We start from the raw sequence: 26,248 nt of genomic DNA on the forward strand, positions 1-26,248 counted from the left end.
ATCTTCTAACACTTTATTTTGATGGGTCCACAACATACTGACTATGAGGAACTTTGCAAGTATATGTCAACTTATTCTACTAACCCTAAACCTACCCTACTGAGAGTTAGTAGACATGTAGTTACAAAGTTACTTATAGTTAGTAGAATGTTTAAAGTGGATTATCAAAATAACCCCAAGGAGTATTGAAATAGTACACTTACGAGTATACTACTAGTACACTGATATTTGTATACTTACTACATAAAGTATGCTTACAAAGTATCCAGCAATGCTGCATCTAAACTATAAAATATCCAATACTAGCATCTTGTTTTAACAATAGCGATGATGTCTTTTAGACAAACAAAAAAGTCTAATTTTGTTTTCGTTTTAATAAGATGCTGGAGAGCAAGACATCTTATGACGACCATTGCAGTGTCCATAGAAATGTTGTGTTTACTAAGTCTAGTCTGACCATGAACTGACCGCAAGATAACTTTAGTGGAAGTACAAAGTCATTTCCCCTCAAGTTAACAACACCAATGTGTCTAAATGTATTTATTATTTATTTCATTCATTCATTTAAAATTTGCTCATCATTTTGAAGAGTTTTTCTGTTGTTTTATCGCTCATAAGCTCACTTTTGTGAAATATCATGCTTGGTAAGTGAGCTCGTGCTAAAATTCTTTAAGAATACAATATGGCTTGGTCATGCTATCATTATTCACTGACATTATGGTATGGCTTAAGGGCACAAAGAGAATTATTTTGCATAGAAAACAAAAAAGTTTAACAAGATGCTTTAAGATAAATGACTGGAAGCTGGAATGTGAATAAAAAGGTTTGCTGGGTTACAAAGCAATGCTGAGGGAATTGACCATGTTGGCCTGGAGAAAGAAGCTGTGCAGGTGTGGATTTGTCCTAGTTTTCAGGGCATAACTGTTCTCTGCTGTGAGGGGAGACAGTGAAAAAGAAAATGGCTATGGTAGGATGGGTTGACTATGATTTTTCCCACCTTCATTTCCGTCTTACTGTAGATGCTTATATCTGTGAGTGAGGAGAGCTGGCAACCAATTATTTCCTCTTAGAGTGCGATGATGCAGAGCCAAACCAGACGAACACAGAGGTTAAGAGGACAGATTCAATCACAGCTGTGTAGAACTGGACCACAAGTCCACATTTCCTATGCTGTCTCAGAAAATAGCACATTTCCGATGTGTGACTGCAAGAAACCTTTTAAGACGACTTCAATCTTACCAGAGGTTCAAAACAGCCTTGAAAATGTAGTTATTGAAGGAAAAACAGCAAATAACATACGTTTACACACAAGAACATGATATTAGTTCCACATTATTGTAGAAATTCAAGATAAAGTGTACATGAAACTTCTCTCCAATAATAATAACAGTATAAAAGCTTGTCAATGACAGTATCCCTCAAAGAAATATCTTCGTATTTTATTTACCCCTTGCTCTTAGAAAAAAGGTATACAAGTTGTCACTGAGGCGGTATCTTTTCAAAGGGTGCTAATATGTACTGTACCTTTAAGGTGCTAATATGTACGCTTGAGGTGCTAATATGTACTGTACCTTTAAGGTGCTAATATGTACTGTACCTTTAAGGTGCTAATATGTACTGTACCTTTAAGGTGCTAATATGTACTGTACCTTTAAGATACTAATATGTACCCTTGAGGTGCTAATATGTACTGTACCTTTAAGGTGCTAATATGTACGCTGGAGGTGCTAATATGTACTGTACCTTTAAGGTGCTAATATGTACCCTTGAGGTACAAAGGTGTACCTTTTGAAAAGGTACTACCCCAGTGAGAGCTTTTGTACCTTTTTTTCTGCGAGTGCTAAAAGGTACTCTGTTCAAATATTCATACAACAAAATATACAAATTAATACCTAAATAGGGACATAGTAGTAAACTTAAAGTATGATATAAAGTTCACTTAAAGAACATTTACAAGTGTACTTGCAGTATAAAACTACTAAACTAGTAGTTTACTGAGACTATACTTCAAAGTGTGCTAAAAATGTCACAAGTATTTGAGTAAACTATCAGTATACCTATAAGTTCACTTTTAGTATAGTTGCAGTACAAGCTAAAAACATTGATGTAAACTAGTTGTGTACTCAAAGTGTACTACTGTTATACTTAAAGTATACTTTTATACACTAGAAAGTGGGCTAATTTAGTCCCAAGGAGTATTGAAATAGTACACTTACAAGTATTCTACTAGTACACTGATATTTGTATGCTTACTACATAAAGTATACTTACAAATATACTTGAACTTTACTTAAGTATACTTTAATAAGTATACTTTTTGTTAAGGGTGTACATGTAAATGACACCATCTAACCCATGTTTAGCATCTTGTTAGTTAGTTAGATTATGCAAATTCAAATCAATATTAATGTCAACAGGCAAATAAAACCACAGAGCATTGATGAATCAGTCCCTCCGGAGCAACACGGGGTCAAAGGCACAACGGCTCACAGCTTATACTCTGCAGGACTCATCATGGCCTTGAGCTTTAGCTAGAGCCATCTATCAAAACAGTCTACAAATCAGCCAGACAAAAATACAGCAGAACAGCTTTGGCTTCTCAACACACATGCATAACTACTTACAGTGTGTTTTATAAAACAAAAGTGAATGTGTAACACTGGTGAGGAGGAGCCTCGTGTGGTGGGATGGAGGAACTGCAGAGTATACACCCCTTTCATCTATTCTTCTTTTAACTGACCTTCACCATTACACATATGATAAATACTTCAATATTCATGGACTGGGATACCAAATATCAAAAATGTTTATTCATATTAAAACAATTAAAACATGTGGTTCATAAAAAATGCAATATGACCATCACGCTATAATACATATAATTGGTTCCACAACAATAAAGCCCCCAAACAATCACATTTGTCCACCTATACTTGAACAAACTTCAGCTATATTTTAAAGCAGACTGACCTGAATGAACTCAAGCAGTTGTGTTTCAGCAGATGCAAGTCATGCACAACAGTGATGAGCTCAATAGAAGAATTGTACTGTGAAGAGAGCCGGAAGAGAATCTTAAAGCTCACAAATAATTATCATTCATATACATACAGGTATAACTTTATATTCTAAAGGATTATTTTTAAATATATAAATTTTTTTATTAATATAATCAATTATAGAAAAAAATTAATTATAGAAAACACTTGCCTCAATTGACTTCTTCACTCCAGCTCAGTACAAGCTAATCCAAAAGAGTTAATAGAATCTATTCCAATGGTCTTTAATAGAGTAAACAATGCAATCATTTTTACAAAACTTTGTTTACAAAAAAAGAAGAAAAAAAGAAGAATGTTATATTTTCGGCCCTTTTAATTTTGCTCATATATTGTGGCAAAAAAAAAAAAAACTGAGTGCATAGTCAATTATTTTTAGAATAATTTTTTTTTTTTGTAAACTGTAAAGCTTTTTGTATAAAGAATTCACTTTTCTTTCTTCTTATTGTGCATTGGATCTGAAATTCTTATTGTAACAATAACTGCACACAATATCATTCAAAAGTTTGGGGCTGGTATGATTTGAAAGAAGTCTCTTCCACTCACCGAGGATGCATTCATTCGATCAGAACTATAGCGAAGTCTTCAGTGTCACGTGATCCTTCAGAAATCATTCTAATGTGCTGATTTGCTGCTCAGGAAACATTTCTGATTATTATCATCAATCTTCAAAACAGCTGGGATGCTTAATATCTTTGTGGAAACTGTGAAATATTTTTAAGGGGTCGATGAATACAAAGTTTAAAACAGAATTTATTTGAAATAGAAACTTTTGTAATTTTATAAATGTCTTTTTGTCGTTTTTTATTTATTTAATGCATGCATGCTTCATAAAAATATTATTTTTCAAAAGATAAAAATCTTACAGACTGAAACTTTTGAACAGATGTGTATACTCACACACGAACCTCCTTAGCACCTCAGTATTTTATTCAGCGTTCCATTGAACCTCTTGGATAGCATTTTTTACAATATGTGACCCTGGACCACAAAACATGAGGGTCAATTTTTCGAAATTTAGATTTATACATCATCTGAAACCTGTATAAATAATATTTCCATTGATGTATGGTTTGTTATGATAGGACAATATTTGTCTGAGATACAACTATTTGAAAATCTGGAATCTGAGGGAGCAAAAAAATCTAAATATTGAGAAAATCTCCTTTAAAGTTGTTCAAATGAAGTTCTTAGCAATGCATATTACTAATAAAAAATGAAGTTTTGATATATTTACGGTAGGAAATGTACAAAATATCTTCATGGAACATGATCTTTACTTAATATCCTAATAGTTTTTGGCATAAAAGAAAAATTGATAATTTTTGACCCATACAATGAATTGTTGGATATCTCTACATATATACCCCAGCGACTTAAGACTGCTTTTGTGCTCCAGGGACACATATTGAATGCAATATTGTAACAGTTAGCTTGTACCTCAGTATTAAACAGAAAATAAACCCACAATTATTAAAACTGCATTAGAATATGCAAATAAATGTGAAAACACTATTCCTTTGGCAAGATGCAGGAAGCAGGCATAAAGTTCACATTGCCTATGGCAACTCCATTAAATGTAGGGCTGGGTCTGATATTTTGTGCCACACGTCTTCTTCAGTGTTCCCTAACTGTTGATACTGAGCATGATGAGCATCACCCTGAATGTTCATGTGTGGATTTGGAAAGTTCCTCAGGGAATGCTCGCTGATATGCTTGGCTCTCTCCACAGCTTTTTCATGTAGTTTGTCCTCCAGAATGGCTGAAGTCTCCCGCTCCACATAAACCTCATAGAGCGATTTATAATACGGCTTCCATTGGGTCATGAGAGATGAACTTATCGTCAACAAAAATGAAAGGCCAAGAATAAGAATTAGGCCAATTACCTAGAAGAAGAAAAAAACAGATGAATGAAAATATGAGAAGTAGCACAGGCCAGTGCAGAATATAATATAAAATGAGCGAAGAATAAATACAATACACCATTTTCACAAGTTCATTTCAGTGAAATCCTGATGCTTTTCATTAAATTTACAAAGGTAAGATTCATAAACCTAAAAAAGCTGGAAAACATGCACACTGAATTGGTAAAGATGTCTATTAATGTAAGTGCAATCTAAATATTACTCTAAAAATTAACGGTGGCAATTCTGCATCATGTTTCAGACCAGTGTGCAATTACTGTTAACTAAAACAACAACAACAACAACAAAAATAATAACAAAGGTAATCATTAAAATTACTAAAATTGAAAGAATTAAAACTAAAATTGTTTTGGTATCTTAAAATAAAATAAAAATGTCAAACTTAAATCTTTAAAATAACAATATTAAAGAAATATTAAAAACTAAAAGTTACTAAAAGACAGCTAAACAGAAAAATTAAAACTAGTCAATATAAAATAACAAAAACACATGACAAATTTAAACTTAAATTAAAATGAAAGCTGAAAATATATATCTATAAATCTAAATATTGCTAAATAGGCGATATATACTATACTATATTATAATATAAATAATGCAAAATTCAATCTTGACATTTTTAGCATATTTTAAGCATCACACAAACACATTTTTGATGACGGTGATAGTTAATGGCGAATTAGCAGTGTTTTATTGCTAGTAACAACCATGCTTTAGTGTTATGGTAGGCCTATTTTAGCAGTGATTATACACTGTAAAAAAAAAGAAAGTTGGGCAAGTTTAAAGTTTAAGGCAACCAGCTTCAGCAGACTTTTGAGTTTTCTCAACTTCTTGTTTTAAGTTTATACAACAAAAAGTTGAGAAATTTCCTAAAAAAATGAAAACTCAAACATCAGCTGAAGCTTTTAAATTGGCTTAACTTTTTTTTTTTTTTTTACAGTGTAGTAAGGTGATTTAAAGAAAATCCACATAAGCATGTGCAATGGTGTTCTAGCTACCAGGGGATTTTTATTCATTGCACCTTTATAAAGGTGGGCAAATCTGATTTCTCATTAAGGGACAGCGTTTTATTTCTTTACGACAGATACTATCGCAGAATGAAGAAAATAGAGGGAGAGATGTAGGATAGTTATAGAACTGATAAAAGGCAGTATAGAAGATTTACCCGTGATTCGCTGTCATATTTTCTTAGAGTCTCTGCTTCTCGTGGAGTCGGTAGATCCTTGCACGCGATTTGTTCCCCGGTACCGGTCACATTAACGCTCCGCACGCACACGTACCAGTCCCCGTCTATAAATGCAACGATTATCCACAGCGACGCCGCATAAAAGACATTGAGCAGGTGTTTCCAAATAACAGCGCAGTAATACCTGCCCTCCTGTCCACGACGCTCTGGGTGATAACAGCAGCACCTGCACATCTTCAGGAGCCGAGCGTCCATGAGGATCATCGAGAAGAACAGGATGCCTATCGGCAGGCACAGGTAGAGCCAGCAGTGCAGGACAGTTTCCTCGGGAGTTGTGCAAGGGCATGTGAACACATATTTGAAGAAGATAAGCATGGCCATGACTATGACAGCTGTCCTGATGGGCACATTTCTGAGTACATAAGTCGAAAAGACCGCGTGCCGAGACATATCTGCAAGAATGCTTAACGAAACCCATGCAACAGAGACCGATGCTGCTATAAAGCACCGCGGATTGAGAGAAATCGCAACATTGTAACACGACCTCCGTGATATCCGCTGCTTCGTCTCCTCAGTGGATGGGGCAGAGGAAAGGGAGGGATCACTGGGATTATCCCACAACAGAAGCTCTGGTTGGAGGGATGCTGTGTTTGCATGCATTTACTGGAAGGATATGTATGACATGCGTTTAGGTCACGTGTTATGCTTCTATTTTAGTTGTTTAAGTCTTAAACAGAAATAACCTGGTGTAGAAATGAGAAAATGAATTAAATATAAAATGTGTGTGTGTTTACACAGAGGAAGCTGTGTTTAGACCACTGGATGGAGCCCGTCGGGTGTTTTATCTCCGGGAGGCGTGTGTTTACTGGATGAACGAGTCAGGAAGCACTTTTACCGGATTTTACACCGCAGGGTAGGTCCTTACTTCTTCATGTATTTTCTTAAAACCTAAACTTGTCACTCGACTCTGACTTTGTCCGCGGTAACATCTGCTTTGACAGCACAACACTGCAGTAGGATTTGCATTATATCCGAGTATTTCATTAATTTGTCAAAAGAAAGTTCATTTGATTTCTTTCATTTAGCTATATATCAGTATATGTATTAAGCGGTCTGATTTATTTAATGAATAGTGGAGTTATCTTGTATGTGTGGGCTATTGTTTGTGGTGATACGGAAATACAGTGGTGTTTATCATATGATAGTTATTTACTGTAGCTTTCGTGTCTTTCTCTGTTTTCTCGGCATGTTTAGACACCGCTGGCATCATGACGGTGTTTGAAAACTGTACTGTGGTGTTAGATGTGAAGAACCTGCCTTTTAAAGAGAAGAATAAGCTGAGATTAGCTCTTCTGGAGAATGGAGGAAACATCTCTTATGTCATCAACAAAGAGGTACGTGCTCATTTTCTTTCTAATAACTACCTTTCTGTCTCTGTCTAAAAGCAAATGATTATTTAGATATAGGCAAGAAATTGGTTTTCAAAGGTGCAACTACTAACAGTTGTGGTTTTCTGTTAGTTCCTGCAACAGGAACATGCCCCACTCTAAAAAACAGGCTCTAGCCGCCACCTGATCTTGTGCTGCGCTGCGGTAATAGCGAGTAAATCTCGGGCATTCATTTATTAAGCCAGTTTCTCTGTCAATAATGAATAAATTAATGAATGAATGAACGAATATTGATAGTACACCACCCCAGAGTATCACTCAGCCAATGCTGATACTGTCTGATGTTTTGTTATATGATAAAATCCATAATAAATCTCATATATAACCTGTTTTGTCTTTGATTTTGGATAGCTCTAAAAAGGAAAACGTTACTACCATGACCTCGGTTCCCTGAGATACGGCCGAGTACTGCGTCTTGTCTAAAGACACTATGGGAAAAGCCTTTTTTTCCCCATTTTAGCTTCGCTTCACTGGCTGTCTGTACATTTTAGGATTCAATTTAAAATTCTTATATTTGTTTTTAAATCCCTAAATGGGCTTGCCCCACTTTACATTTCTGAGCAGCTACACCCTTACCCGTTCTCTCCGATCAGCTGTTCCTGATTGTGCCAAAAACTAAGCGTAAGCTTAGAGGGGGCCGTGCCTTTATGAAAGGTAGCCTACCAATAATGCTTTATATATATATATATATATATATATATAGATAGATAAATAAGCACTAACAGAATGTTTCCATCCAAAGTTACGAATTAAAATTTGGAACTTTGCAAAATTGGAATATCGCATAAACCATTTGCGAATAAAGCATCGTTTCCATCCTGTGAGTTGAAGAGAACAAAATCGTCACTTCCTGATTAACTTCCGCTAAATATCACAAAGAAGAAAAAAAATCTGCAGTAGGAGAATGCACTGTATATAATAATTTGTGTATATACAATAAAGAGCTTCAGAGCGAGCAGATACACTGATCATCTGCGCAGCGCCGCTTCAAGTCGAACACACCTATTATGTCCTATTGCAAGTCACGTGTCTTTTTAAATGCGCAATAAGGAATTTATTCGGTAAAAGTGTTCCGTCGCATGCTTTCTCAACGGATAAGAAATGTATTCTACTTAGTCGAGCAAATAAGTTTTTTATGCGCATTTTTAGAATTAATGTTCATCTTCCATCACCCTGCTTTTGTGTGCATTTTCAGAAACAAGTAATGGAAACACAGAATTTCGAATAAAAATGCCCTAATTCGCAAAAATATTTTTACGCTCACTTGAGGTGGTTTTTGACTTGTGCGAAAAAGGGTTAATGCAAATAATGATGGGAGATGGAAATGCATTTTGCGAATAAATTCCTCCAAGCGCATCAAAAAAGTCATATGACTTTGCTCTATGGGACGGCGAAACCTGACTAACCAGCAGACCGATGTCATTCCACAGCATCTGGTTATGGTCATTCTGAAACGCCTGAACAAAGTCTGTCATCAAAGTATTTCTGTATAATTGCCTCCCAGAACTGTTACACAACAGCGTTCACAAACAGCAGCATCCACCTCCGATAGCAATGGCCGCGTTCATTGTTTCTTCCGCTCGCTCTGTGGCGCAAGTAATTTATTATATATGAAAATTATTATATTCAGTAGCTTCTCATACTTTTCTTAGGGATTTATAGTGTCAGTTTATCAGGAAGTGACAATGTTGTCCTCTTTGACTCGTTTGATGGAAACGGTGCTTGTGCGCAAATGTTTTATGCAATATTCCAATTTTGCGCACAAGTTAAATTCGCAACTTTGGAAGGATTGTACTGAGTCACTACAGAGCTGCAGTCTCTCTTCTGACCTCCGTTTATCTCCTCCAGTGCTCTTTTGTAGTCACTAGCAGTGTGAATGATCTGAGCAGTAACCGGCAGCGCAGCATCCAGAAGCTGCAGATCCCAGTGGTCGGGACGCAGTATGTGTGGAGCTGTCTGGACCAAGGGCATCTCCTGCCTTTGACGGAGCATAGTTTGACCCCACAGCTGCCATATCCCTCCTCTCAATTCCTCCCTCCTTCAGGTAGGAGTTCATGAAGACTGCTAGTTTCTGTGCTTGTATTAGCACACTGTGATCTAGAAAACTGCCTTTGCCAAAAAGTAGTGTATTTCAGGTTTATTTTATTAAGTATACTTAAGTAAAGTTTAAGTATATTTGAAAGTATACTAAATGTAGTAAGTATGCAAATATCAGTGTACTAGTAGTAGGCTATAGTTGTAAGTGTACTATTTCAATGCTCCTTGGGACTAAATTGGCCCACTTTCTAGTATATAAATGTAAACTTTTAAGTATACTTAAATGCCATTTTAAGTCTATTTCTGATAAGTACATAAAACTAAAGTATATTATAAAGTATACTAATAGCACACTTGAATAAACTTCTTTTTCCTAAGAGTTGGCACACTGTGATCTAGAAACCTGGTTTAGGTTTTTATTCAAAGCACTTTCTCAGACTGGCTGCCAAACAAGCACTGCCTTGTGAATGTATTTTAGTCTCTCTTCAGCAGAACAGATGTCAGTTGTTTGTCTAAAGTGATCCTGTAAGGTTTAATTGCATCAGATGTGAAAGGAGGTCAAAGGTACAGAACAGATGGGAGTGTCACAGCCAGATTAGTTTTATTTGTTGACATTGGGTGTGTTTGGTTCTGTGTTTGAATATGTTTGGTCATGTGTTGCAGTACATTTTTGTTGAGAAATGTATTTGACATTATATTTGGGTTATGAGAGCATTAAGTGAGATTAAACCATGTATTTTCGTGGCACTGATGACATTGTTGTTTTTCACCATAAAGATATAAAAGTGTCGACACACATACCAAGAAAAGAGACGTTCAAGGGTCACCCAGAACTCCCAAAGACTGAAGCTGAGATTCTTCAGAAGGGTGGACCCCGTCCTGGCAGGTTCAGGTGCGCTCTTGTTTTTTGTCATTGTCAGTTCTTGAATTTGTTCAACAGTTTTTGTTTTTTTAATCAGTTTCTGCAGCACTTGTCCTGTTTAGATGTGCTTGTTTACCTGACTGCATCTTTTCATTTACTCTATGCAGAGTTTACAAAGAAGGTGACCATGACCTGCCTGAATTTCCTTCATATTTTCAAGTGGCCAAGTATTCGGTTTTTGAGAGGGTGAGTGACTTCATGCATCAATCACAATAAAATTATTAGTGGACATCAGGGGGTAAAATAAAATAAATAGTGAAAAATGTAAGTATGATGACCCATTTAAAGGGGTCATATGATGCGATTTCAAGTATTCCTTTCTCTTTGGAGTGTTACAAGCTGATTGTGCATAGATAATATTCCTGAAGTTTCAAAGACTAAAGTCTCAAAACCAAATATACTTTATAAAAGTTAACACTCGTCCACACCCCCTAAAACGGCTCGTTCAAACACACCCCACATGTCTGCGTCATGATGTGGAAATATTTGCGTGATGCTGCCCAAATGTTCACGCAAAGACAGAAGGCATGGTTTCAGTAACAGCAGTAGTGTTGATGCAGCCGTGTCAGGGAGACGCTGTGTGTTTCTAGGAGAAAGCAAAAGCACTTTATTTGGCCTTCTGAAAGCAGATGCATTTAGGAATCATTAAGATTACTTACAACAGAACAGCACAACCCAGATGTTCGAATTTGTGCAACGCATTTTATGGACGACTGTTTCGTGAACCTAGGAGAGGAGGTCATTCTGACTTTGCTCTGACAATCTGGTGCTTCTGAATCAGCGACTGTAAGTATGTTTTGTTATTAGTTTAAGTATTTGCTATTGACTGTTCAAATGTGGAGTTTTGCGCATCGTGTGTGTGTGTGTGCGTGTGTGTGTGTGTGTGTGTGAAAGAGAGAGACAGGGTCACATCACAGTGGAGTGTACAGCCCATCAGAAATCGTCTTAATCGCAGCTTGTTTGCAAACATGAGCATCATCATTATGTCTGTCACGCGACTCTGTTCCCCTCTCGGGCTTGAACTGATGGTAAAACTAAGGACATTATTAACTGTCTTTATATTTACTTTGAAAGCTGAATCTCGCGATTATGGAAAGGGACGTTACATTTCCGAAGCGTGCTTGTATTGTTTGGCCAATCACAATGCACTGGGTCAGTTGGCCAATCAGAGCAGACTATGTTTGTTGGAAGGAGGGACTTTGTAGAAAACGATGCGTTTGAGAGAGGCGGGGCATAGAGGAACTACAATAATGTGCAGTATTTGAAAAATAATGTGTTTTTTGAACATTAAAGCATGTCAACATATTCTGTTACACCAAATAATTTTAAAGATCATCATATGACCCCTTTAACACGTTCTTGATTCTATTAGTGCCCACCACTGTTTGAATGTGTTTTTGATATCTGCAAGTGTTTTTGTGTTTCAGGTCAAACCCAAGACTCTGTCTGTTCTGGAGCTGCAGAGTGCCAAAGGCCGAGCAGGCCAGCAGTATCGCGTGTTGTGTTCAGTCTTGCATGAATCTGAGGTTTGATCATCCTGAATGTTGTTATATCTGGATCATAAATGGTGACACAGATGCTGAATTTGTCTTGTGGTGACAGTGATGGACTCTATCTCTCTCGCTATAGACCGCAGTGGTTCAGGACAAGCTTGTGTTCTGCGTGACGTCTGAAGATGCTGTGGAAGCATATCTGCAGCTGATGAAGGAGATGGAGACCGAGGGATTCACAAAGACACACACACTTCCCCCTGAGGTTGACCGCTTGGCATCCTACAGCCTTCAGCAGGTTAGATACACACAACACAGATCTGTTTTTATTTATTTGATATATGTATAACATGTGAGTAATGGCTGTGAAGTAATTAGGGCTGGGTATCGAGTTCGATACTTTTTAGGTGCCGACCAAATTGCCTCGATACCATCGAGTGTCGAAAAACGTCTTGTCGTTCGGTATCAAAATTCAATACCTAAGGGGTTAATCTCATCAACATCAGTGAGCATCAGCCCAACAGATGTGTAAACTGAAAACTATTTGAGCTTTATTACAACTATTTGCACTGATCTTTTGTGTTGGATATATTTTTTTGAGTCTTTGAGTCTTTTTTTAAATGTCAGTAAGCTGAAAGAATTTTTTTTTTTTTTTTAGATAATGTCATCTTGTTTAAATTGATTTCAGAAAATTGGTATCGAAAAAAAGTTGCGTTCAGGAACCAGTATCAATGTCAAGGTATCGGTATCGGAAATCTTTGAACGATATCCAGCCCTAGACGTAATTGCTCACTCTTTTGATTGGCAGCTGCTGTTGGAGGAGAAGCTGAACTGCAGCACATTGTCTCAGGACGTTGGTGTCTTTGTGGAGCTGGTTTGGACTGAAGCTCTCGGTTCCCTTAATAACATCCTGACCGTCCCTGTCTCCAGAATCAGCCTCAATGATGTGAGAATGAGCTTAGATCATCAGTAGAGAAGCTGACAGGAATCTGCTGTGTTTAACGCTGTGTTTGTTGGCTCTGTGCTGCTGCAGGTGAGCAGGGTGGAGGGATTGTTACTGCAGGCACAGAAGACTGAGAAAGAGGATGAAGTCAAAGCCCTGCTGGAGGAGGTCAACACTCTTCTGCCCCTCAGAATGACAGACCCTCCGTCCAAACACAAGCTTGTGTCTCAGAAACTGGACCTTTGTCAGGTATCAGCTTTCAGAAAGATAACAAAGTCAGACCACTCTTTTTGCTTCAAAATTTCTAAATGATAATAAACTGCTCTCATCACATCATGAGTTGAGTTAATTTGTACATCATTATTTAGGATCATTAAGATTTTGGTATAATAATATTATTTTCATGAGTTTCTTCGTGTTTTTGTTACTGGACGGTTTTACTTTTTGTTGTTTTGTAATTCTCATTATTCTTAAAAATCATTGTCTGTTATATAAATAGTTCATTACTAATTAATACATAGATTTTTTAATTACTGTAATACAATGATTTCACTGTTTAAATGCTTTAAAATCAAATACTGAGTGAAATTCCTTCACATTTGAAGATTTTGGTAGATGAATTTGCCTTTTTAATTCAACAGTGCAGATCTGACCTTTTCACTCTTGTATCTCTTCTGTGGTCTGCAGCTGATCAGAGATATTGTAAATGTGAGCGAGGCCACTCTGGGAAGCCCCTCGCCCTCGTCTCTGGGAAAGTATCGAGCTCTGAGGTGCAGCATTGAGGTCGTTCCACCACAAAACTCTGAGTTTCATGTTGTCTCTCAACTTCTTCAGGACAGGTAAACATGATTGTGCTGACTGTGGTCTGAAGTTCAAACATGAATATATTTCAGAGTATGTCTTCAAATAATTATGATAATCTTGTATCGACTACAGGCCTGTTCAGATTCAGCAGATACTGCGTGTCAGCAGAGGGGTGGAGCTTCAGATGTTTATGGAGGATTTAGGCAACATTAAACCCCTCCTCCACTCCTCTAGTCCCAGCAGTTTTGTTGGAATACTGTCACGGTTAGAGCTCATTCTTAAAAAAACCTTTGTTTACATGCAATGACAAAACAGCACACACACTTACAGTATGTCTGTCACATACCATATATGTGACCCTGGACCACAAAACCAGTCATAAGGGTCAATTGAGATTTATACATGATCTGAAAGCTGAATAAATAATCTTTCCATTGATGTATGGTTTGTTAGGATCAGACAATATTTGGCTGAGATTCAACTATTTGAAAATCTGGAATCTGAGGATGCAAAAAAATCTAAATATTGAGAAAATCTCCTTTAAAGTTGTTCAAATGAAGTTCTTAGCAATGCATATTACTAATCAAAAATTAACTTTTGATATATTTACAGTAGGAAATTTACTAAATATCTTCATGGAACATGATCTTTACTTAATGTCCTAATGATTTTTGGCATAAAAGAAAAATCTATAATTTTGACTCGTGCAATGCATATTTAGCTATTACTACAAATATACAGACTGGTTTTGTGCTCCAGGGTCACATATACTGTGGTGGGGTGAGTGAAGACAGACACACTGCACGTGGCTGAATCAAGTTTCTTCTGGCTGATATTAAAATCTAAATAAATGAAAATGAATGCACCAAGTGAATTTAAATTTGTACATTTAAATGTTTTAAACATTGTTTATAGAGGTCTGCTGCTGCCCAGGGTTGGAGTCGAACAGCATGGAATTGAGAGGACGGATATCGGGAATCTCGGAGGAGGAATCTACTTCAGTGACTCTCTGAAGTCAGTTGTTTTTAGCATTACTCAGTCATCGATTAATATAACAAATTTATTGATAATGTGAATCCATTTTCATGATGACAACTGGAGATTTTAGCCAGTCAGCAGGTTTCTTCTCTGTGTTAAAGGACTAGTGTGAAATACTCCAAGCCCAGTGAGACTGACGGCTCTCGGCTGCTGTTGGTGTGTGAAGTGGCTCTGGGTCGGTGTAAGGACCTGCTGAAGAAAGACACCACTCTGACTTGTGCTCCTGACGGCTACCACAGTGTTCATGGAGTCCAACGCTCTCCCAACAGACTCTCTGAATTTGAGGTGCTTTGCTCATTTCCTGTGTGCTTAAATATTCTGCTTGTGTTTTTGGGATCTGATGTGCATTTGTGTGTGTGTGTGTGTGTGTGTGTGTGTTTATCTTTGACAGGATGATGAGTTTGTGGTCTATAACACAGAGCAGATCAGACTGAAGTATGTGGTGCAGTACAGTCTGAAGGGAGACGAGTTAAAAGAGTTCCAGCCTCAAATCAACACCTCTGTGGAGCTCACAGACACAACACCTGATATCTGTGAGTAAAGTTTAGTCTCAGTCGTCACGCCCACGGACCGTTGGCTAAATGTCTGATCCATATGGCACACAAAATTGGAAACACTTCAGGTGTTACGGAATGATCAGGGCATGAGACGTTCGGATCCATCTGCAGGCTTGCAGAGACATAACAGGCATGGTTCAAACAATGGCAAACTGGTATATTGAGGGCAAGGTAAGAGAATAATCCAAAACAGGCGTGGTCGGTCGACGGCTAACAATATTCAGTGGGCTTGACAAAAGGGTTAATCCGTAAACACGAGCAATAGTCCGGGCTGGGGCAAACAGTATCCAAAACAGGGCCAGGCACACAGTTAATCCAAGATACACAGGCTAGAATCAGAACGCAGGAAAAGAAACAGACAAGGCAAGACGATTTGGGTGTTAAATAGTGTGTGTGTGATTTGTTACAGCTGGTGAGTCCAATCAGTGCAATGGAACATGGGAAATGTAGTCTGGAGTGATATGTAACAGTCTGTGTATTGTGAGAGTCAGTGTAACGGAAGAGCGACCTCTGGTGGCAAGCGGATGGAAGTCCATGGACAGGATTCGTGACATCAGGAGTTTTGAAGTCGACATTGGATTGGTTAAATTAAACAGGATTTCTGGGAGACGTATATGTCGCGTTCTTTAATGTTCCATCTGGTAACAAAGATGCTGTGTTTACAACTGTGACGATGAGCGCTTATCAGGATCACCTAAACGCTGGATTTTCAAAAATATGTGAAAATCTGAAGTGAAATATGTAACTATGTAATATGTAAATATGTATGATTCATGCATAGACTCTGGGCACACTGGTCTGTTATTGTGGCGACATTTCCACATCCCTAAACATGACACAGCAAAAAACGAAATGTGATTGGTTGCTTTACCTGTCAGTCATGTGGTCTCTTGGGCGGGCCTTGGCCATTCAAAGCGGCCAAGGTTTCCAGACTTTCTGCCGTCAGTCTGAAGGTCTGGCTACGTGAGACTGAAGTTTAGTGAACAGGACATGCTGAGAGAGAGACTATTACCAGCTTTTATATGTGGAGGAATCTGTTTTAATCTGTCAAATTGATCAACATTTTTAATTAAATTAATTAATCACAATACACCTCAATTTATTGATATTTGCAAAAATAAAGCAAACCATTTTAGAATTTACATAGGATAGGATTGAATTAATTGTGTTCTTTAAAATTAAATAATTACATTTGTGTTAAATTAACAATCCCTAATAATAACAGTTTTTACATGGTGGAGCGCTAGATTCCTCAGAGATATCTGATGCTCTGTGTTTCTTTAGTGTCCAGTGATGACAGTGAGGGTTTGGAGTCCACTAAGAATCCTCTGGAGGAGATGAACGCAGGTTTGCTGGACAGCAGCGGTCAGAAACTTCCTCTACAGGCTGTCAATGTGAGGTGCAAGCTGATGGACCTGCTGTGTCAGGTATGATACTACAGCTGTGGACTGCTAGTATGTGAGAGAAGAGCTGTCAAAGTATCATTGTTTCTCTTAAATGTTAAACACGCTTTTTATAAACTGAAAAAAAACAAGTCAAAAAATATTATAAAAGGCTTTCACATATGGAAGTGCAATTTAAAGATATGCAATCAAACTAAAATAACTAAATTATATACAAAACAGCTTAATTAACTAGAACTAGAACAAAACAGGGATGGACACAATCAGACCACGGGCGTACATACATAAGAACTTCCAAATTAAAGCAGAAAGCATGAACAAACTAAAAGACAGACACAGATTAAACCATCTTGTGTCTTGGATTTGTGTTTTTCTTTTAGTTTAATTATTTTGGCTTACATTTTGCCACAGCTATAGATCCAGATTATTACTGTATAATTCCCAACTCTAACCACATCCTTAACTTTCTCTCCACTTCCACCAGGTCATCATATTTCAGACCTACACAAACCAGAGTGCTGTTCCCATTGAGGCGAAGTATGTCTTTCCACTGGAGGAGACGGCAGCAGTGTGTGGATTTGAAGCCTTTATCAATGGAAAACACGTCATTGGAAAGGTGAGAGTCATTCAGAATTTGTCAAATGCAGTCTCTGCTTTTTCAACCTCTTTCTCATCAGTATAAAAAGAAAAGAAGTTTATTCAAGTGTGCAATTAGTATACTTCTTTTAAACTAAAAATAGGAAAGTCTACTTTTAGTCTAACATAGAAGTCAATGTTTTGTCCTGTAGGTAAAGGAAAAGGAGCAGGCTCGTAAGGAGTACAAGCAAGCTATAAAGAAAGGTCACGGAGCCTACCTGATGGACCAGGATGCACCTGTGAGTTACTGTAACTGATCTGGAGCTCATGTGTGTGTGTGGTAATGTATCAGAAGGTTTCTTTAAGGTCATGTGTTTATGTGAGGCAGGATGTATTTACTATCAGCGTGGGGAATCTTCCTCCTGGAGCCACAGTTTTGATCAAGGTGACGTTCATCACTGAGCTGGTGGTCAGATCAGGCTCTATAGTCTTCTCACTGTCTGGCAGCGTGGCACCATGGCAACAGAGAGCCGCCCTTAATCAGACAACTCAGGTACGACGCTCTTTTGTCACTGTATTTAAAATCCTGTTTGGTCTGCTGATTGTTAGCGTTTTGACTGACACCTGTGTTGCATTTCAGGCCACTGTGGAAAAGATTGGTGTGACGGAGCTTCAGTCAAAGGGGTGAGAATCCCAAATACTGGAGAATCCACGGGGAAATTCATTCAAGATTAACTTAAAACGCACCTGCTGATGAGCAACAATATAAAAGCCAATTATTTCATGTAGCAAACCATGTGTAACATCATTTAACATTTAACCTTTATCCTTCATAACATCAAGCTTTATATACAGTAGCACCTGGTCTAGTTGGTTACAAGGTTGTTGCATTGTTCTGTTTAGTGAATGGTTTTGCTAAAACATTTTCAATCTCTTTTCAATATTCAACTCTTTTGTTCCCTCTCTTTCTTCAGGGAGTTTTCTTTGTCTATGTCCATTGAAATGCCTTATGAGATCATCAACTTGAGCTCTTCACACCTTATCAAAACCAAGGTTAGTAACACACTTTGGTGCATCGTCTTACTAACGTGAAGTAGCCTATATTAACAGTATTATTGTTTTGTCTGTTCAGAGGACAGACTGTAAGGCAGTGATCAGCACATTACCGGGACAGACTCTGGGATCTGAAGGGTTACAGGTGTCCTTCAGTCTTTCTAATATCCACATGCCCAGGATGTGGGTCGAGAACCATCCGGATAAAGATAGTCAGGTAAAGAAATGATCACTCTAATCTGTTTTCCTGTCTTTCATGGTTATTGCACACAAAGATTGACACTTTCCATATTACGCTCCCTGACAAAAATGAACACTGATGCGGATCTGATCCCTGCAGGCTTGCATGCTGGTGTTTTATCCAGACTTTAAGTCAAGCGGGGTGTCCGGCTCTGGAGGTCCGTCCAGTGTGAGCGATGTGGTCATTCTTCTGGACTCCTCCATGTCGATGCGGGGAGACGCCATGCTGAACGCCCGCAGGATTGCCCTTCAAGTCCTCAAATCTCTGGACCGCTCAGTGAAGATCAACATCATCTCTTTCAGCACTGGTTAGTAGAGGTCTTCACGGGTCCACTTGGATCTGAAAACTTGGGGTTCGGGTCCAAAACTTCTATGAGTGCCTCGGACTGTATAGCAATTTATTTTAAAATAAATTAGCTTTTTTGTTTTCAAATGGACCCGATAAGACCCAAATTATTTTACACCATACTGGATGCGAACAAGTTCATTTGAGAAATGCACGTAGAAAAGGAACATAGCCTATGTTTGTAACCTTGAAATCCATATGAGATTAGGAAAATCTACTGTTCATGCAGGGCTTTTCATTTTTTGTATGCAGAAGCTCTTCACCGGAGATTAGGTAAATAATGTTGTTAAATACACAATTTATATCGATTTGTTTTTTTATCAAGCTATTACGTTTTTCAGATCCGGTCACAATTGAAAGCCGAACTCAGAAATAACATGTATCTATCAGACAGGCAAAAATATAAAGTAATAATAAATAAGTAAATAAATGAACAAAAGTAATCAGTCAGCAGGACAGCAAGGTTTTTATCCTGACTGACTGCGGGGTTGCAGGCTGTGCACACATCAATGGCGTTTATATTCGAGTCCAGTCAGGTTCGAAAATAAATGCCATCGGGTCGGGTCGGACTCGGGTCTACTTTCATTGGGTCTGTTTCGGGTCGGGTCTTTCTTTTAAAAAAATAAATAAATTGATGCACATCGGGTTCGGGTAAGAAGTAATCCGGGTCGACTGGTTACTGCTCACTGAAACTGTCTGATATTGTCATCTTGTGGACATTTTCATTTCCCTGTTACTTTAGTAAAGCATTATGGGTAAATGTGTGCATTTTTACAGATTACAGGGAAGCTTTTCCGGCACCAGTGCCTTTAGATGAGGCATCTGAAGCAGCCAGAAAATTTATTATGGTGAGTAAAGTTTACACATGTTTAAAGATGGTTCTGAATCTCAGTTTCTTTGCGTATCATTGCATTTGTCCTCTCTTCAGTCGTGTGGCGGCTCTGGTGGCAGCACTGATCTGTGGCGGCCTCTCCGGAGCCTGAGTCTGCTGCCTCCCTGCCGGGGAGCGAGGAACATGCTGCTGCTCTCTGATGGACATGTTCAGAACCAGCCTCTGACCCTACAGCTGGTCCGAGAAAACTCCTGCCACACGCGCCTCTTCACCTGCGGACTCGGGTCTGCCTTGAACACATCTCTTTATGTTTCTCCTTTATTTTTTAACGAATTTCTGAACATACAGTTTGATTGTGTTTGTGTTTGTCTAGCTTGACAGCTAATCGTCATATGCTCAGAGCTTTAGCTCAGGCAGGTGGAGGAACATATGAATTTTTTGACACAAAGATGAAACACACTTGGGCAGAGAAGGTGAATCACACACATTATTGTATTGTTTTTAATAACTTGAAAGGAAACATTATCTTTGCAATATGGGCCAGGCTTGAGTCTGAGGCTTGAGTTGAAGAGATTTGTGGGTAATTTCAGGTGCGCGCTCAGGTTCAGCGTATGGAGTCTCCAGGCTGCAGATCAGTGGCAGTGAAGTGGCAGCAGTTTAATCCCAGAGCGCTGCCTCCTGTTCAAGCCCCCTCACAGCTTCACGCTCTCTTCAGTGACTGTCACACTCTCGTATACGGACTTGTGCCACACTGCACTCAGGTAGACAGGCTTTACTTAAAAACTGCATTGTTATTAATTGCAGTTGTTATTAGGAATGGGTCATATTAGGGCTGTGCGATATGACGATATATATCGGATGGACGAAATAAAACGTTTTTCATCTTCTGGTTGACTGCAATCTTACACGCCACCAAACCAGGAGCTCGTTCCTAAACGAGGGACTACATCTGTAGCATGGGCATGCATTTTTAAGCACTGCAGTTTTAAAACAGTGATTTAGGTCTTAAGAGAGAGTAAACAGCTGGAAAAGAAAACACTTATACAGTATCAATATATTGGATCCAGACTTCGGTCTTAAAGAGGAAGCTGTCCAATATTCGTCTGCCTGCCATTCATATTAATCAAACAACAGTGAGAGAAAATCTCTTACCTCTATATATTGTTATTGTGATGTAAAATGACTCATATCATTATATAAGATTTTGGTCATATCGCACACCCCTAGGCCATATATTGAATATTCACAATAAAAATTAGGCAACATCATGAATGTAGTGGTAAATGTTGTGTTTCTTCAGTGTTACAGATTGGGTTGCTATGTTTTTATTAATTTTTGTTAATCAGTTCAAACTGTTTCATTGAATTGATTCAAAACTCCAAATCAACAATTAATTTGCTTAATCACTGAAAAATGTGTATGAAGACTGGATGTAGAAGTATCAAGAATCAAAATATTTCAGTAAAAATATATGTACTGTGGCTAAATACTGATGTTTTTTACAGATAACTTTTATATTGTTGCCAGTGGCATGCAGTGCTGTTCAGAAATGTTTTATGCAATTTTCCAGTTCCAGTCCCATGATTGGTGCATATAATAAATTAAAATAATGAAATATCATTCTTCATATAATTTTTTATTTAGTAACCAGCAGTGTGCAAAACATGCCTTAATTATTTTTAACTAGACTTTAACTGAATTTTTTTAAACAGCAAGGTTTATCAAGATAACAATCAAGATTAGTACATTTTAGCTGAATTGCCCAGTTATTTGTGCGTTGATTTGTTTTGAATTGTGTAATATTTATTCATTTAGGCCACACTGTTTGGTGATTTGAGTGGACAAGAGATCAAAACAATGGTTTCCACCACAGAACTACAAAAGTCAAAGGGAAATGTGAGTGAGCATCTTAAATACTTCATATAATCTGAAACGTTATCAATTGTTTATCAGGCGTTTGAAGAGTTGTGTGTGTGTGTGCAGTTCCTTCACAAATTAACAGCAAGAGCGATCATCAGAGACTATGAAGATGGCATTCTAGCTAACAGTGAGGCAGAACACGAGGTACAATATTTGGCTGCACGATTATATTTTTTATATAACTGGCAGATTATATATAACAGCAGACCTTTACTTGCCGTTTTTTTTATCTCTTTATCAGGGGAAGAAAGCAGAGATGAAGTCCTACATCATTGAGCTCAGTAAAGAGTTCTCCATCTTGTCCCAGTTCACAAGCTTTGTCGCCATTGAAGAGAGGGTATGATTGCTGCTAATTTAAGGATCTAAAAATACATGTCTGTGCAGCCCATATTTATAATACATTATAAGGGTATTCCCATCGCCGCCACTCTCCTTACCCTTATAATGTTATAAATATGGGCTTCATAGAAAGTGTTACCAATGTTTTGTATCTAGTCAGTCACGCCATTATAATAAATAGTTCGCACATAAGTTAATTGTTTAATATTGAAAATAAAAAAAGTAACATCTGTACACACAGGGAATCACTTTTTTCACAAAAAGGTAGAATCAAAGTAATTGAATTAATGAATTAATTTCTGTGTACCATTTTAAACTGAATGACAATTAAAAATACCCTCATTTGCTCTTTGCAGAAAAAAAATGAGCTTGACACTGGATTCACAGATATTCCTAAAATCATATCAGAGGAGGATGTGGATATTTTGCCATATATGGGCTGGACTGAAGAGAAGCTGAAGGCTGCGCATATTAGTAGTTCTGAAGATGATGATGTTAGGGTAACAACAAAATCTGTCTATTAAAGCTGTAATGTAGTGATAATATAAATATCTAAATGTTGACATCATTCGGCTTCTAGTATTTACAACAGTGATTTTAATTTTTTTCAGATGGATTTACAGGAATGGCTCAGTAGCTCCACATCTGAAGATCTCCCGAGTTCTTGTATAGCAGCTGATTTTGATGATGATTTAGAGCATGACTATGAAAATATTGAAAAGTTTAGAAAAGAAAGATCTGCAGTTTGCTCTTTTCCTCGTCCTAGCTCCAGTAGCTCCTGGCGTCCTTCACGTTTTGAAGGTAGCAGTAATGTTTCCAGACGCTGTCTGAAAAAAATGAGTGCAATGCCTCCCCCTCGCCCCGCCACTGAGCTTGGTGCATTAGAGGCTGCTCCCATTCCTAAAGCCACTCATCGATGCGAAATACAAGTGGAAGTTCTCCGTTCTCCTCCTCCATCTTTTCCTCGTGGTGGTGCCTCCATGAGTGACAGGCTTCGCCCTCCAGCTGCCTCCCAGGTTCCATACTATATGTCTGCTCCTCTCTCAGCGGAATGTCTCCCCAATATTCGCCGGATTTTACCTCCTGCTGATGCCATGATGTCCAGAACTGACCTCTTGATGAAAAGGCGTCCCGCTCCCCCGTCTCCCCCGCTTTCCTCCTATGAGCCTCCTCCCTCTGATCTTCCTCATTTTGAATCACTGGATTTGATAGAATGCCATGATTCCCTTACAGAAACGTGTGCAATCGGTTCCTCTGCCACAGAGTTTGCCACTGAGCTTTATTCCTTAAATCCTCCTGTCTGTGCAGATCCTCCTCATCTTCTCGCATCTCAGCATGTCACGTCCATGACTCCAAGCCCTGCTCCCCCTCTTGCTATTTTTCGCAGGTCGGGAACATATTCTTTCAGGAAGACATTGGATGGTTTGGTCATTGCTAAACCTGCAGTGTCTCCACCACGCTCTCTCACTGCATCTGGTGGCTTTGGTGGTTCCCTCAAACAACCCAAGTGTTTGGGTTCTGGTTCCTCACATGTTATAGCACGGGGAAAGTCACGGAGACTACGACGAGTCCGAGAAGTGGCCTGGAATGAGCTGTTTGAACTTCAACATGAGGTGTTTACACATGATTTAATACAGTAGATTTTATATAGTATGTAAATGTGTGAGGGAATATGAACACCTGCGATGTGTTTGGATATAGGATGGATACTGGGAGTGCACTGACAGGCTGAGCAGCTTCCTTAACCTGGACGTTGACTTTTTTGCAAATGTCTTCCTTCAAGAGAAAGGCATCCGTTCCTTAGGTAAGACGATTTTTTAAATGCCTGTTGCTGGTCTTGTCCATATTGCAAGAACTGCCCATTTAGACAGTTGTTCATATTGCCATTTAGGTGCCATATGTACCTTGTGAACACAACTGTTTCCAGACAAACTGAGAAAAACACGTGTGTGTTTTTACTGTGTTACACCAGCCAATCATAGTAGATGGGTCAATATCACCATAGAGTGCTTCTCAACCCTCACAATACTCCAAAAAATAAATAAATATAAATATATATTACTGTTAAATATGTTTTCATTGCTAAATTAAGATGCAAAATATATTTTCTGAAAGGTATGATGTCCCTTTACTAAACAGGGTTATTAAAAAAAATGATATAATTACATCCTCAATCACATTAATATACCCCCCCCCCCCCCCCCCCATTCATTTTAGTTTATAATGCTATGTCCACCCTGCCATGTTTATGTCCATTCTATCGAGTCTAAGAGGCCGACAGGGTGGACATTTTGAGTTTAAATTAGCATATTAGTTTACAACAAACTGTGACAAGCTAAATATTTCATCTGGTTGTTGAAGAGAATTTGGTATATTTAAACGTGCATATTTTGAAGATACTGTATTCTAATCACTTCTGGCATATTTTATGCCGACAGGGTGGACATGTTAAGCTTTGACAAAGCAAGTAAGCAAACTCAGATGAAGAAAATTTGTCAATTGAAAAGTAAACAACTTATTCACTTCAGCTGTTGAAATTCCACCAAAATCTGTTGCCCTGATGTCACTAAAGGGGACGGCCTTTTCTTAAAGGGGCGGATTCCCCAATATGACAGGGTGGACAACCATTCAAGGGACATGGACAAACTCGTCTTTTTTATTAAATAAAAATATAGTTTTTATTACCAAATGATCAATACACTCAAATTGAGTAATCTCTTATTTAACAAAATATTAATAGGATATATATATTTTTTAAATTTTATGATTTGCCAGTATCTACTATCATTCAAATTCAATGAGCAGTGCATGGGACATAGCAAAATAGCATGCATCCTCTTACACAAAACTAAAAAAATCTAGAAAATGTATCTAAAGAGCCAAGTTATGCTTTTGTTATGAATATAAAAACTTAATATAGCACACCCTTTCATAGTGATTTTTATGTTATCATAGCAAATGAGTTATGTACAGGACACCAAAAGGCACCCTACAGTGATATTGACCCAGATCTTGCTAGAATGAGAACGTGCTTTGCAGTTTAAAGTGCAATATGCATCAGGCTGAATCTGAATATAGTTTAAAATAATCAGATCTTTAATTTTCAGACACAGTCTGTGAGTCAGAATCAGTTAATCAGTCTCATGTTTTGTGTGTCAGGTGTGAAGGCTCATGCTGAAATTCTGCGGCTGGTGGCGACTCTGCTGGTGCTGCAGCTGATCCGGGTGAAGAAGCTGGAAGAGGGACGGCTGCTCGAGTCTCTCCTCCGACTAAAAGAGTCCCAGGAGCCCAGGTACCAGCACACGTCCGCATGCGGTGTAGTGATTGACTCTTGTGTTTTTAGATCCATAATCTTCTGTGCTCTTCTCCATTCAGACCGATGTACTGGGAGGCAGTGAAGAGGGCCGTGGCCTGGGCCGCCCGGACAGACAGACAGTATCCGTGTGTGTGCAGCAGGCTGGAGATCGGCCGGGATTGGGAATCATCTACGCGCCAACTATTGGGCTGTGATTCTCCACACCCATATTCCCCTCTCAAACCTGTGCTGGAGAGACGTATGGATGTATTAGTCATGTAGAAACTGGAGCTGCTGCTTACTTGCTTAATATTAAAACAAATATTGAGCTTATAGAGCTTTAAAGTGCTCTCAAAACTGTATTAAAATGTTCAAATTGTATTGCATTAGAAAGGAAATATCAAAACAAGTGCCCTTTTCTTGATAGCTTTTCCCCCAAAACTAGACATTTGTTCAATCACTTGTCGCTGATATTTAGTGAATGTATGAACTCATTTCTTCTCAAGTTCACACAGATGTCCTAGCAGAGCAACACACATCTGTAGTATCACGTTATCTATGAATATGATGCAGTATGTTGTTTTATCATTTAAAACATAAAATTACATTTGTGAAATGTTTTGTTGTGTGTATGTGCTTTCTTTTTAAAATATATTAAAATAAAATAAAGTACACATTAGCATCTCAAGGACAAACACAGTCACCCTTACAAAAAACAAGTTTATTCAAGTGTGCTATTAGTGTAGTTCTTTTAAACTAAAAATAGGAAAGTATACTTTTGGTGTTATGTTGCTGTGTGTGTGTGTGTGTGTGTGTGTGTGTATATAGTCTCACCCCAACA

The 26,248-nt window shown here is 38.2% G+C and overlaps 2 protein-coding genes across 3 annotated transcripts; one reads left to right on the plus strand and one right to left on the minus strand.

Annotated features, from left to right (window-relative positions):
* Positions 1-3,449: 3,449 nt before the first annotated feature.
* Positions 3,450-6,734, minus strand: LOC306876000 (calcium homeostasis modulator protein 5-like). The gene is made up of 2 exons (XM_079426884.1): positions 6,144-6,734; positions 3,450-4,939 (listed from the first exon to the last, which is right to left on the minus strand). Exons 1-2 carry the CDS (start codon positions 6,612-6,614, stop codon positions 4,613-4,615), a joined length of 798 nt encoding a protein of 265 aa, XP_079283010.1. The 5' UTR covers positions 6,615-6,734; the 3' UTR covers positions 3,450-4,612.
* Positions 6,735-6,816: 82 nt separating this feature from the next.
* Positions 6,817-26,027, plus strand: parp4 (poly (ADP-ribose) polymerase family, member 4). Of its 2 annotated transcripts, XM_079427359.1 has the most exons (35): positions 6,817-6,856; positions 6,963-7,077; positions 7,419-7,558; positions 9,461-9,656; positions 10,427-10,541; positions 10,679-10,757; positions 11,999-12,097; positions 12,201-12,359; positions 12,870-13,007; positions 13,095-13,253; positions 13,692-13,843; positions 13,941-14,072; positions 14,724-14,822; positions 14,948-15,131; positions 15,238-15,379; positions 16,688-16,830; positions 17,291-17,422; positions 17,595-17,681; positions 17,771-17,935; positions 18,023-18,066; positions 18,357-18,435; positions 18,515-18,652; positions 18,776-18,983; positions 19,799-19,869; positions 19,950-20,137; positions 20,227-20,326; positions 20,444-20,614; positions 21,669-21,749; positions 21,837-21,917; positions 22,015-22,110; positions 22,469-22,612; positions 22,724-23,725; positions 23,814-23,916; positions 25,272-25,404; positions 25,488-26,027. In XM_079427359.1, exons 3-35 carry the CDS (start codon positions 7,433-7,435, stop codon positions 25,687-25,689), a joined length of 5,148 nt encoding a protein of 1,715 aa, XP_079283485.1. In that variant the 5' UTR covers positions 6,817-6,856; positions 6,963-7,077; positions 7,419-7,432; the 3' UTR covers positions 25,690-26,027. The 2 variants fall into 2 exon arrangements, with proteins under 2 accessions (XP_079283485.1, XP_079283484.1); XM_079427358.1 differs by lacking the exon at positions 6,817-6,856 and having other exon boundaries at positions 7,070-7,177.
* Positions 26,028-26,248: the final 221 nt, after the last annotated feature.

This window comes from Barbus barbus, assembly GCF_936440315.1.
Source record: "Barbus barbus genome assembly, chromosome: 10".
In the NCBI taxonomy this organism is placed as follows: domain Eukaryota; kingdom Metazoa; phylum Chordata; class Actinopteri; order Cypriniformes; family Cyprinidae; genus Barbus; species Barbus barbus.